Raw genomic sequence first — 14,275 nt, 5'->3', positions numbered from 1 at the left:
GAACGCATGCCATGGAATTGCCAGAAGCTACATAGAAAGGACAGGAGTGAGGTGCTGGAAGAGGGCGGAAGAGATTAACCGTGGATGGGAAGATACTAAAAAGGATAGAAGAAAAAATGGAAAAAAGTGGATGTTGAAAAAGGTGCTGTGCGTACAGATATCACCCTGCACAACTGCCCAAAAGCTTTTCAGATCTTCCTTTTATGTCTACGAATATACGTAAGTACCAAATTTGGTTGCAACCGGTTCAGCCGTCTAGCCGGAAATGAGACTACATACCGATAGACCGACAGACCTACATGCCGACAGACTACAGACCACCCGACATCATGGAGATTTTGTTTGATTCGCATTCCTGGTTCTTTAAAACTGGAAATTTAGCATTTACAGGTAGAGCTTGAGGTGTATTGGGAACGAGAAGCTGAATAAAGAGAAATTAGGGCGGAAATTGGGAACTGGAGGAGGCGTGATACCTTCACTCAAAAATGATGTCCACTAACCTAGCAGAGCAAGGTCAGCAGAACACAATCAAACACATTGCATAATAAGGTGCTAATTAGGTGCTAATTAAGTGCCCTATTCCCGAATTAAATGCTCCTCTTTTTTAAATTATTACATGTTCTGCCAGGTTCATATGGACTCAGCAGAGCACTACCTCAAAAAACCAAGAAAATGAAAAGTGAACTAACTATAATTAGGTGCTAATTAGGTGCTAATTAGGTGCTAATTAAGTATCCTATCCTATTAAATGCTCCTTTTTTTAAATTATTACATGTTCTGCCAGGTTCATTAGAACTCAGCAGAGCACCACCTTAAAATCCCAAGAAAATGAAAAGTGAACTAACTATAATTAGGTGCTAATTAAGTGCCCCATCCATGAATTAAAAGCTCCTTTTTTTTTAATTTATAAATGTTCTGCCAGGTTCATATAGACTTAGCAGAGCACTACCTCAAAAAACCAAGAAAATGAAAAGTGAACTAACTATAATTTGGTGCTAAGTAGGTGCTAATTAAGTGCCCTATTCCCGAATTAAATGCTCCTTTTTTTCTAAATTATGACATGTTCTGCCAGGTTGATATGAACTCGGCAGAGCACTACTTTAAAAACCCAAAAAAAGGAAAAGTGAACTAACTATAATTAGGTGCTAAGTATGTGATAATTAAGTGCCCCATTCTCGAATTAAATGCTCCTTTTTTTTAAATTATGACATGTTCTGCCAGGTTCTTATGAACTCAGCAGAGCACTACCTTAAAAACACAAGAAAATTAAAAAAGTGAACTAACTATAATTAGGTGCTAATTAGGTGCTAATTAAGTGTCCTATTCCCGAATTAAATGCTCCTTTTTTTTTAATTATGAACCTGGCAGAACATGTAATAATTTTTAAAAAGAGGAGCATTTAATTCGGGGATAGGGCACTTAATTAGCACCTAATTATAGTTAGTTCACTTTTCATTTTTTTTTTTTTTGGAGGTAGTGCTCGGATGAGTTCATATGCCCCTGGCAGAACATGTAACGATTAAAAAAAAAATGAGCATTTAGTTCGGGGATAGGACACTTAATTAGCACCTAATTAACACCTAATTATGCAATATGTTTGATTGTGTTCTGCTGACCTTGCTCTGCTAGGTTCATGGACATTTAAAAATGGAATCTTAAAGTCAAGAAAAATCTATCATGACGCTACTAACTTAACGGAAATTAGCATTAAATGCTAGGACGTGCGGGACCAAAATAAAAATAAAATAAAATAAAATAAAATAAAATAAAATAAAATAAAATAAAATAAAATAAAATAAAATAAAATAAAATAAAATAAAATAAAATAAAATCAAATAAAATAAAATAATATAAAATAAAATATAAAAAAAGTTGACCGACCGACTAGAAATTTGTCTGTTGCAGATCGAAACTCTATGCTGTGTGTTGGTCCTAGGAAACAAATTTGGCCTTGAAGTTACGACAGACAAGGTTTTTGTATATGAATATTGCGGAGAGAGGCTCTTGAGGAATCTAAAAGAAATTAAAAGCTTCAAAAACAACAGGCACCTACAGTTTTAAAAAACTCTGAAGGCTTTTAAAGGCTTTCGGAACCACATCAAAACTTAAATGTTTTTCAGAATCCCAAAAATCTTTCAATAACACTGAAATAGTGCAAAAGGCTCTATGAGGCCTTCGACTGCTTTTGGATAGCATTTGAAGTTGTATGCGATTCTTATAGATTGATAAAAGAACTGAGATGCTCATATTTAAAAAAACGACTAAAGGCTATTAGACACTAAAGGTCATAAATAATACGCTTGGGGGCGGAGCGAGAGCGTAAATACCAGAATAGGCATTTATTTATTTATGACTCCTAAAGGCTCTTAAATATTTTATTGGATTTTCAGAGAATCTTCAAAAAATAGTCAGTAGAAGGTCTATTAAAGGAGGTAAAAAGCTATGGAGGCCATTTCAAACTCATGTAGAGAAAACATTTAGGGATATAAAATACTGTTAAGGCACAATAGTTTCTTAAAAGCTTTAAATACTGAAGGAACCTTGATCACTATTAAAGACTAATAATCGTCTACTTAAGTGCTTTCCAAATGCTGAAAAGTGGAATCTTGAATAGTCTATAATGAAATGAAGGCACTTCGACGATAGTTCAGAATACATAACGAGGGCATCAAAAAGAAATGGTAGCACGATGGTAGGACAATATTGTCCATTAATACCTAGAATATTTGTGCAGCAGGAGTTGTAAATGCGCTTTGGTAGTACTATTTATCAAAATGCAAATAGTACACCCTACAGCTGTACTCTGCACGGACCGGCTACAGAATCAAATTTTTTCCCACCGCGGAAATTTGTTTTCTATCTTGGAAATACTGTGAAAATCTTGGTCGGCAGCGCGACGGTGATGGAGAACAGCAAACATAATAAAGAAAAACGTAAATTTGGGACTGAAGTCTAAGAACGGAAATCAGGTTACTGGATTATTGAAATCAAATCAAGGGAAAACATTTACGGATCTAAAATACGTTAAAGGACAAATAAAGCACCTTAAAACCCTTCAGTATAACAAGTTATGATATGTAATTGACTGCAATCTTTATTGATAAACTTAATAGAGTATTTTTTTCTCGCGTTTTGACAAAGCATTACAGATAAGGAATTACCCGAGCGTCAGCGAATAAAAATGTATATGTTAAAATACCACACTCGTCCATTTTGCATATCTGCTCCGTAGAGATTTAAGCGAGAGGCGAAATTGCATTCGCGCTCAATTAATTAAATCACGATGGCCAACTTTGAGGAGCTTAAATTTTTAACTTTTAAAATTCTCTCTCCGGTTCCATTTTAATGTAATTTTTTTCGTGTTTCAGGCAAAGGCGACTTCAAACCGACAGATTTAGATAGGTAAGTTGGAAAGAATCGATCGCCCGTAATTACTAGCTGATACTGCAATGATTTACTAATAATTAGTTCCTGCAGCTGCCGATATTTATGCCCGTTTATCATGCGAGCCACCTTATCTGATAGACCATCCTTTTGCGGATGTGTGCAGTATAATTTGTATCTTTATCGTTTCTACTGCAACTATTAAAACTTTCTTTATCAACGAAAAAACGACTTTGACGTAAGAAAGGAAAGGGAAATGCTATCACATTGCAGCACGCAAGCACTTCTTTCTTGTTCCGATCAGGATTGCGGCCGTTACAAAGTTTCTGTTTTTGATTACGTACGGGGCACCATAATTGTGTTAGTCTATCTGCCGTAATTGTCAAGGCACGTTACCTCCGACGATGTAAGGGATCCAGGTCCCTGACGAAAATTTCGAATGTATCTCCCAAACGATAAAATATTAAGATGGTTATCACACTAAAAGCTTTTAACAATAATTTCCCTTCTTTAAATTCCATAAATGGTAATGTATATGGTAATACGCACGTACTTCCCAAATTTATTTGGCCAATTTTAAAAGTAGCGACATTAAGAGGGCGATGGGACGTGGTGTACTGCGAACCGGTTAACTACAATATCCGATTTTACGATCCAATCTGTTAAAACGTTTGTCTCTATTCCGTTTTTACGTCATTCTCCTCGTGAATTGCCGAATATCTAATTTATACTCTTACCCGCATATCGATTCGACTCTATTTTTTTTCCTTCCTACTCGCGCGGACGACCGCAAGCTTTTGTCTTTGAATATTTACGCGAAATAACGAGAAATTGCTTGCGGCATGTTTATATTGGTAGTGCTCTCTTATCGCGTATATTTTCGTAAGCGAACAAAAGAACCGCTTATGTCGCTTGAAAGAATTTCTGTTTCTTTATCTATATTAGATTCCTGGCATTTACCGTTTAAAATGCGGCTGATGCGACCAACTCGTATGGGTGGGCGATGCTGAAGATGCTTCATTGTCGATGCCGCCAACTTGTACGGTGGAGCGATGCGGTTAATTGTCTTAGTTGACATAACCACTCGTATGCATTGGCACATTATTTAAATTTTCAAGAACAATAAGAAAATATGCGCTTAGTTTCAATTCACTAGTAGTCTCTAATGTATATTCCGCATAGCTTGCTCAATTAAATGGTATACTCGATAGCTGCGTCTCTGAGAAGCTGAAGCTTACTCGTTACTTAAGTTATATGAATGTAGAAAGGCAGCCCTTCTTAAAGGTTTCCTTTCTGTTTTTGAAAACCCTCTCACCCGTCACGTAAATGGGTTTTCACGTTTTAGGCTGCTGACTAAAGTCCTCAAGTTTTAGATGTCGCGTTTTAAGACCTTCAGTTTCTTACTGTTAATTGACTGGTTCAATCTTCCAGTACAAAAATCCCGTCTTTGGGATATAGACTTTTAAGCTGCAAGGTGGTTCTCAGAATTCTCAATTTAGGCTGCAGACCGCACTTAGTTTTAGGCTTTTGCTCTTAAATATTAAGTTTTAACCTCGGTTTTAGCCTATAGTCGAGGGTCGAGATAAGTTCCGGCATTAGGTCGTGTAGAAGTTGTAGACTGCAAATGTAATGAATTGTAGATTCTTTTGGATTCTATTGATTCAATGGGTTGTGTAGATTCCGCTGAATTTGCAAATCCTGTTGATTCTCTGCAGATTCTGAAGATATTGTTGATTCTGTAGAGTTTCCAGCTTCTGCAGATTGTACACAGTGTGCAAGACCCGTCAATTCTTTAGACTCTGTTAACCCTGAAGACTTCTGAAAATGTGCATTTTGTAGGTTTAGTGGATTTCATAAGCTTTGTAGATACTGTTTCTTCTGTTGACTATACGCATTGTTCCATTCCCCAGATTTTGAAGTGCTTGCAGACGCTAAAAGCTTAAGATCCAAAGGTACCTGTAGATTCTGACGATTCTGTTGATTCTGTAGCAACTGTGAAATATGCAGATACCGTACAGTTTGTAAATTCTTTTGATTTGTACCTTTTGTACACTTTGCAGATTCAAAAGATTCTGTAACCTATAAACTCTATGGCTGCCTGGTTCTGAAAGTTGAAACCAAACGCTACAAACCTTACAGATGGCATATATCTAATATACCATGCAGATTCGGAATATTCTGGAGATCCTGTTGATTTTGTAGAGAGTGTAACTTCCGCAGATTCTACACACTCTGCAAATCTTATCAATTCTTTAGACTCTGTGAATCCTGAAGGCTTCTAAAAACTTAGTTAATTTTGTAGATTCAGTAGGTACGTTCTGTAGCTTCAACAGATACAAGTAGAAGTTATACATCTAGAAGTCCGGTAGTGGATTTTGTTGATTCTGTGGTTTCAGTCGTTTCTATCGCTTCTGTCGAATCTGTCGTTTATGCCGTTTCTGGAGTTTCGGCCGAATTTGTCTATCCTGTTGATTCTGTTGATTCTGATATACTCTCGGTACTATAGATACTCTCAATTCTGTCGATTCTGTCGATTTTGTAGATTCCGTCTATCTCGTTGATACAGTTAATCGTCGTTTCCTTTTTTTCCGTTGATTCCGTTGATTCTGTTGATTATGTTTATTCAGATGATTCCGTTGACTCCTTTGATTCCATTGATTCCGTTGATTCAGTACATTCTGTAGATTCCGTAGGTTTCGTAGATTCCGATGATTCCGTTGTGTCCGTTGATTGCGTGGATTCCGTCGATTCTACCTAATCTCTCAATTCTGTGACTTCTGTTGATTCTGTTGATTCCGTTGATTCCGTTGATTCCGTTGATTCAGTTGATTCAGTTGATGCCGTTGGTTCCGTTGATTCCTTTGATTCCGTTGATTGCGTTGTGTCCGTTGATTGAGTGAATTCCGTCGATTCTACCAAATCTGTCAATTCTGTGACTTCTGTTGATTCTGCTGATTATAAGATTTGTGGATTTCTAAATATTTTGTGTTTTTGTATATTTTGTAGATCTTTCAAGCGCTGCAAATCGTGTAGAAGTTGCAAATTCAATAGTTCATGTAGATTCTCTTGATTCTGTAGGGTTTGGTCTTGAAGAGTTTACAAATTTTGTGGATTGTGAAGAGTTTGTAATGTCGTACATCTTCTTTTAATGTTGATTCTATAAGCCACATAGATTTTGCAAGTTTAGTCAATTCTGTTGGTCCTTTAAGTGATTGTACATTCGTACGATTTCCTGGTTCTCAAACCTCTCGCAAACGCTACACATTTTGTGGAAGCCATTCATCCGCAAACCATGTTGACTGTTGACCCTGTGCATTCCTGCATTCTTGGTTTTGAAAGCTATTGGAGACGCTGCAAGTCGTATAGAAGTTGAAAATTCTGTACTTTTGGAAATTTTGTTTCAATCGATTTTGTAAAGGCCTTAAATTCTGTAGATTTTGTACATTTTGCAGGTGCTGTAGATACTGTAGGTTCTGAAGATACTGTAGATTCTGTAAATTCTGTATATTCTGTAGATTTTGTAGATTCTGTAGATTCTGTAGATTCTGTAGATTCTGTAGATTTTGTAGATTCTGTAGATTCTGCAGATTTTGCAGATTCTGTAGATTCTGCAGATTCTGCAAATTCTGTAGATTCTGTAGATTCTGTAGATTCTGTAGATTCTGTAGATTCTGTAGATTCTGTAGATTCTGTATATTCTGTAGATTCTGTAGATTCTGTAGATTCTGTAGATTCTGTACATTCTGTACATTCTGTACATTCTGTACATTCTGTACATTCTGTAGATTCTGTAGATTCTGTAGATTCTGCAGATTTTGTAGATTCTGTAGATTCTGTATATTCGGTAGATTCTGTAGATTCTGCAGATTCTGTAGATTCTGTAGATTCTGTAGATTCTGTAAATTCTGTAGATTCTATATATTCTGTAGATTCTGTAGATCCTGTAGATTCTGGAGATTCTGTAGATTCGGTAGATTCTGGAGATTCTGTAGATTCTGCAGATTCGGTAGATTCTGTAGATTCTGCAGATTCTGTAGATTCTGTAGATTCTGTAAATTCTGTAGATTCTATATATTCTGTAGATTCTGTAGATCCTGTAGATTCTGGAGATTCTGTAGATTCGGTAGATTCTGTAGATTCGGTAGATTCTGGAGATTCTGTAGATTCTGCAGATTCTGCAGATTCTGTAGATTCTGTAGGTTCTGTAGATTCTCTAGATTCTGTAGATTTGGTAGATTCTGTAGATTCTGTAGGTTTTGTGGATTCTGTAGATTCTGTAGATTCTGTATATTCTGTAGATTCTGAAGATTCGGTAGATTCTGTAGGTTTTGTAGATTCTGCAGATTCTGCAGATTCTGTAGATTCTGCAGATTCTGTAGATTCTGCAGATTCTGTAGATTCTGTAGATTCTGTAGATTCTGTAGATTCTGTAAATTCTGTAGATTCTATATATTCTGTAGATTCTGTAGATCCTGTAGATTCTGGAGATTCTGTAGATTCGGTAGATTCTGGAGATTCTGTAGATTCGGTAGATTCTGGAGATTCTGTAGATTCTGCAGATTCTGTAGATTCTGCAGATTCTGTAGATTCTGCAGATTCTGTAGATTCTGCAGATTCTGTAGATTCTGCAGATTCTGTAGATTCTGCAGATTCTGTAGATTCTGCAGATTCTGCAGATTCTGTAGATTCTGTAGATTCTGTAGATTTTTTAGGTTCCGTAGACTCCGCCGTAGACTTCGTAGACTCACACCGTAGACTGCGTAAATCCCGTAATTCCGTAGATTCCCCAGATTCCGTAGATTCTGTAGATTCCGTTGATTCCGTAGACTCCGTAGATTCTGTAGATTCGCAAATCGTGTAAATGTAGAATATGTGCATTCTGTAAATCCTGTGTAGGTTCTGCACAATCTGCAGGGTTTAAAAGTGTTGTCGATTCTTGAAATCCCGTGGACATAACAATTCTGCACTATTGTAAATTTTGTAGATTCTGTAGATTCTGTAGATTCCGTAGATTCTGTAGATTCTGTAGATTCTGTAGATTCTGTAGATTCTGTAGATTCTGTAGATTCTGTAGATTCTGCAGATTCTGCAGATTCTGCAGATTCTGCAGATTCTGTAGATTCTGTAGATTCTGTAGATTCTGTAGATTCTGTAGATCCTGTAGATTCTGTAGATTCTCTAGATTCTGTAGATTCTGTAGATTCTGTAGATTCTGTAGATTCTGTAGGTTTTGTAGATTCTGCAGATTCTGTAGATTCTGTAGATTCTGTAGATTCTGTAGATTCTGTAGATTTTTAGGTTCCGTAGACTCCGCCGTAGACTTCGTAGACTCCGTAGACTCACACCGTAGACTGCGTGAATTCCGTAATTCCGTAGATTCCCCAGATTCCGTAGGTTTCGTAGATACTGTAGATTCCGTAGATTCTGTAGATTCCGTTGATTCCGTAGATTCTGTAGATTCGCAAATCGTGTAAATGCAGAATATGTGCATTCTGTAAATCCTGTGTAGGTTTTGCAGAATCTGCAGGATTTAAAAGTGTTGTCGATTCTTGAAATCCCGTGGACATAACAATTCTGCACTATTGTAAATTTTGTAGATTCAGTAGATTCTGCAAACAACCTAGGTTCTGTAGATTCTGTACGTCTAGTAGGTGCTGTTGGTTCTGTTGACCCTTGCATTCTTCTACTTCTGAAGGTTCTTGCAGTCGCTACAGATCGTGTATAGAAGTTGTGGGCCTTTTGGATTCCAGATTCTGCATATTCTGTTGATTTTGTAGAGATTCTAGCTTCTTCAGATAATCCTGTAGAACCTGCAGATCTGATAGTCCTGTAGATTATGGTAATTCTGTTGATTCTGAGATAATGGTAAGTTCTGCAGAAACTACAAAGTTTATAAATCCTGTCGATTCTGTAAGGTTTGTAGATTTTAAAGACTTCTACACGTTTCGTACTTTTTGTACATTTTCTACTCTTTACGTTCTGGTTTTGAAGGCTCTTGCAGACGCTGCAAATGGTGTAGAAGTTCCAGTAGATCCTGTAGATCCTACAGATCATGTAGATTTTGGTTGAAGTTGAAATTGTAGCTGAATTTGAAGAGTTACCAAATGTTGTGGATTCTGAGGTTTTCTGAAGATTCTGTAGCTTTGTAAATTTTGTGGTTTTAGTCGATTCTGAAGAGCTCAGTGGATGCTGTTAGTTCTGTTGGCTCTGCACATTGCTGCGTTTCAAAGTTTTCGCAAACTCTACAAATCTTGTAGTAACCCTAGATCCAGTGGACCCTGCATTTTGCGGATGCTGTAAAATGATTCTGTAAAGCTCCCGCAAATTTTACAAAGTTTATAAATCTCGCCGATTCTTTAGAGCATGTGAACTCAAAAGTCCTCCGTACATTTATTTGTTGCTTCGTGAATTTCTTCATTCTTCTGATTCTGATGGTTCCTCCAGGCGCTGCAAATCAAATTGTAGGTTTCCACAGGGTCTCAAAAATCTTGTCGAACCTTGAAACCCTGTGGATTCTGAAAACTTCTAAGGATTCTGTATTTTTTGTAAAATTATTTAAGTATTCTGTAAACACTGTAGTTTCTGTAGGTTCTGTACGTTAGGTAGAGGCTGTTGATTCTGTTGACCCTGTGCATTCTTGCATTCTTTTAATTTTGAAGGTCCTGCAAATCGTATATAGGTTTGTAGGCCTGAATTCTGACGATTTTGCTGACTATTGATTCTATAGATACTGTGGGTTAAATCCACAAAGTTTGTCTACTCTTTTGAGCAACTAGCTTCTGATTTTATACTGCTGTGTCAATGCCATACAAAAGAACAAAATGCTGCAGAATTTAAGGCCACAACAGGTAAATTTTAAAACAAAATGTAGTTACTCTGTTTTCAAAAACACTTTTAAGATTTTTATTATGCAAATAACCACTCGGCTGGTCGAAAAAACTCAGAGTTTACTGGGTTTATAAACACACGCGACAAAGAAGATCGTCGAGCTATCTCGATGGGACCAACTTGTACGGGGCGAACGATGATCGATAATTTCTCTTCGACTTGTACCGTTGATTGGCTAATCGCCTTTTGTTTTTTTAGTGAGAAGCTCGACATCGAAAAGAATTCGACCGGTCCCGGCGGCATACCGGCGGATGCGATATACACGACAACGCCTAGGGGCGGACGGGGCCATAACAGTCCGGAAGCGATGAAGGTACGTCTCGCCGCCATGGTGCTGCAACCCCCAACTAGAGTGTAGCACTGCACCTTCAGGCCGGAGCGCGGACGACCCGCCACGGTTATCGAATATGAGTGTTAACTGTTTTGAAATTATCCCAATGACAATTGTAATTTTCTATTATAAATCGAAACTTATAGACTTAATCGAAACTTATGCGCGCGTCCGTCTTGTGTTTCAATTTATTTGAAGTTGTCGCCACCAACGTTCAAATTTCACCCTCAAAAGCACTTCGCAAATTATTGCATTTGCAGGAAAATGGAGCGAAGAAAATTGAATTTAATCGGCGTGGTGGCGGCGATGTTGTTTTTTATTTATTTTCAAAACAGCTTTCACGTATATCACTGCCATTTGAAAGATGTTTGACCACAAATTTCTGCACTGAAAGCTTTACATTTCTGTGTGTTTTCTTTTTCGCTTTGAATAATTTAGATTTATGGCTAACAGCTACGCGGAGACCTGCGTGGCTATTGGTTTTAGTGGAAAATTGTTTTAGTGTGCGCACTTTTTGTGTTACCTCCCGGCATCTCCAACGTTCGGAAATGTGGTGCTTACTTCACCCTAGCCGCCCCTTACTAACTTTTGACAATAAAGTAGTATGTAAACTACCGATTGCATGTAAAGACCAATCTCTATTTTTTCATTTAGTTGATTCCAACTGAATTACTAACAGACTTAATCTTAAGAGTTGTGGTATCAAGTTTGTGTAATCATCATCACACTAACGCACCTTTCGCACTTCTTTGCAATGAGCACTGAGCACCTAACACCTGCCTGATGTAGAGTAGATTAACCCAAAGATCGTTTGGGTGAAACACGTAAAGTAGAGCAGATCGTCTGTCTCGATGACCATCTGCTTTATTTTGAACACACTGTACATATCACTGACACTAGTATTTCTACACAGACTCCCGTCCTGAGCACATTTTCAAACCACCTCACTTGATTCTAATCCTGTGGTGTGGCTGTCGTCGTCGAAGATCGTCATTAACCCATTTCGCTCATTTTATTATTGTAGAAATGCGGGAACTTACAACGGCAGACGCGTCTTGTAAATTTCCGCATTAATTTGAACAAAAAACTAACACGGTCTAACATAATGCTGTAAATATAGCCTACAACACACACATTCAAAGGTAGAAGTAGTTTAGAAGATCATCCGAGGGAGGACGGTATCTACTCGGGCCTAAACTCGAGGTCCCAAACGGTACCAAAAAACTACTTCGAATCTGACGATATCGAACACTTTCGACATGGTGACGGAAAATATCATAGCTATCACAAATATCATTCAATTCGAAAACCGACCGATATTGATGACGGGGGGAACAACGTGCCAGATTTTAGCACAATGGCGGCCAGAACTTACAGGTCGTCGCTGCCGACTGATAGTAGATACGATCGCCGATCGTCTTTGCAGAACAGTAAAAAGTATTGTAAAAATAAACCGAGACCGAAACCCTTACAGGTTGGCGAGCACGAACAGTACTATAATCACATTTTTCCGACTAATCCAAAAGTTGCCAATAGAAATTCACGTAGTACCGACCTGTACTTCCAGCCTAGCACCTTAGAACGTGCCGAACTGTAAATACTCACTCAGTTTACGTTCCCCTACCCCCTTCTTAAAATACAGATGTGTATATATTACTGTTATTTTGACGTCTTAATCGGCCGAAACTTTAAGTACTTAACCAATTTATTAATAATCAGCGGTGGGGGTCTCGAACGTGACCCCTTTTTTTGTAGCGCTCAAGCCACCCCCGCCGCTGTTTTATACCAAATATTAGCGTCTAGCTTATAGATTATACATTATAAAAGATGAACGATAGTAAATCTATTAGAATATTATTAATTAAATAATTTATAATTGAATGTGATGTTACAATAAGAAAAAATCAAATGTACTTTAAATTCATTACGTGCTTTAAATGTAAAGAGGAAAAGGACTTTTTATGTAATGTTACTCAAAATACTATCATTATTATTACTATTATTATTAATCGTTTCTTTATGATATGAAAATGCGACTATTTAATGTTTGTGACGAAGACGAATTAATAATTATTAACGACGTTTGTTTTTTGGAATATATTTAGATAATGTATAGTTGAGATTATTTTACATGTGAAGATTATGTGTTCTTCATTAAATATTATTACAAATGTGTCTTTATTTTTGCAAACTGTTTGAAGCATTTCTAACCTCCAATAACATTAACAGCTTTCCTTTACCACTTTCGAGTTTTCACATTTTAATTTTGAATGTCACCTGTCACTGGACGCATAAGGCTTTTTGGTCTTCACCAGCTTTAAGTTACTTTAAGAGCAACGCCTTCTGAGATCCTAAGAGTCTCCAAGAGGGTTTTGAAGCCTTCAGTAGGCAATTGGTTTTTAAAGGTCTTTAAAGGTAGTGGATGCTGGAGGGTTCTAGGAGGTCTCGAAATGATTGGACGTTGTAAGTCGAGAGTAAAAGTTTGGAGCATGAAAATTCAGAGCTCTATAGATCCCTACGTGTTGAAATCCTCAAGTTCCCAAGATTTCCACGCCCTAAGATAATAAGTTTTGGAAGTTTCAGTTTCAATTGCCGAACTTAAAGGGTAAAAACCGCACTGAGGATCTCGAGATCCTTTATATCCTGAGGTCGTCGGTTCGAGAATAAAATCCTTTGAACTGTGAATCCTAAAGCTTGAAGCTTTTTTTAAATGGTATCATGGGGAAGGTGAAATGCCTATGCACACCTCCGCCTGTTTTTATGACGGAGGTAGTTTGGGCCATGCCGCCCACCAAACCACTTCCCCCTTAATAATTACCAACGTCGATCTAACCTACCCTAACCTATGGTCAATTTAAAAATTTATGCGATTTTTGAGTGCCCAAAAAAGTCACTTAAGGACCTCAAATTTTCGTCTAACGTTTACACTCACTTAATCTCGTAGTTTAAAGTCGATTTTAGCAAAAAACAGAAATAATTAATTTTTCGTCAAAATTTTCCGGGAAATTGCAGTTCAAATACCTCGAATATTGGCGAATTTATTAATTTTTTTGTAATGGTCTACAAAATATGAAAAACGAAACTCGCCCTCTACCGCCGAAACCGTAAATCTTTTATAAGAATTTTACTTCATTTTGCAATCCTCGTGCCCAAATGTATAAGACGATTTTTTACAATCTTTTTTTCGATTTTTTCGAAGGAAGGGTATGAAGATTTTGTCGTATGACTTTCGAAGTAGGCTTCGTACTTCGACAAAACCTTCGGTAACGTGTTGTTTGAGGTAAATTGCGACATACGATGTGACGGTAGAGAGATTCGGCGACGTTTTTGAATTTTTGATTTGAGCACTTTTACTACTCGGGAATATGACCTGTGCGGTAACTTTTTCAAAAATTTCGAATCAAATCTTTGTGTCCGTACGTGCACACACCGGATTTTGATATTTTACGTCATTTGGGGCCGTCAAATCCGTCTCGTTTGCACTCGGGATTTTTTTTTTTTTCGTATATGCAAACACAAAGAAACATCGCTCGGATTCGGCCGCTACGCCGCCTCGCCTCGCGCACATTCCCATCGACCGTAGAACGCGACCGTTCGATACAGGAGTCCGCCGTAAAAGACGACATCGTTCTAACCCTCATCGTTCCGAATAAGAAAAGAGAAATGCAATTT

General features: G+C 37.5%; 1 protein-coding gene across 3 annotated transcripts; it reads left to right on the top strand.

Moving 5' to 3' along the window:
• Positions 1-2,264: 2,264 nt before the first annotated feature.
• LOC116181483 lies at positions 2,265-12,702 on the top strand. Of its 3 annotated transcripts, none has more exons than XR_004147263.1 (3): positions 2,265-3,402; positions 10,471-10,585; positions 11,517-11,866. XR_004147263.1 is itself a non-coding variant. In XM_031501864.1 (3 exons), the coding sequence occupies exons 2-3, from the start codon at positions 10,580-10,582 to the stop codon at positions 12,198-12,200; spliced, it is 483 nt and encodes a 160-aa protein (XP_031357724.1). In that variant the 5' UTR covers positions 3,275-3,402; positions 10,471-10,579; the 3' UTR covers positions 12,201-12,701. The 3 variants fall into 3 exon arrangements, 2 of the variants coding, with proteins under 2 accessions (XP_031357724.1, XP_031357723.1); XM_031501864.1 differs by having other exon boundaries at positions 3,275-3,402; positions 11,724-12,701; XM_031501863.1 differs by lacking the exon at positions 2,265-3,402 and having other exon boundaries at positions 9,383-10,585; positions 11,724-12,702.
• The last annotated feature ends 1,573 nt before the right edge of the window (positions 12,703-14,275 follow it).

This window comes from Photinus pyralis, unplaced genomic scaffold (assembly GCF_008802855.1).
Source record: "Photinus pyralis isolate 1611_PpyrPB1 unplaced genomic scaffold, Ppyr1.3 Ppyr1.4_LG9, whole genome shotgun sequence".
In the NCBI taxonomy this organism is placed as follows: domain Eukaryota; kingdom Metazoa; phylum Arthropoda; class Insecta; order Coleoptera; family Lampyridae; genus Photinus; species Photinus pyralis.
This window is presented reverse-complemented; position numbering and strand designations above follow the sequence as displayed.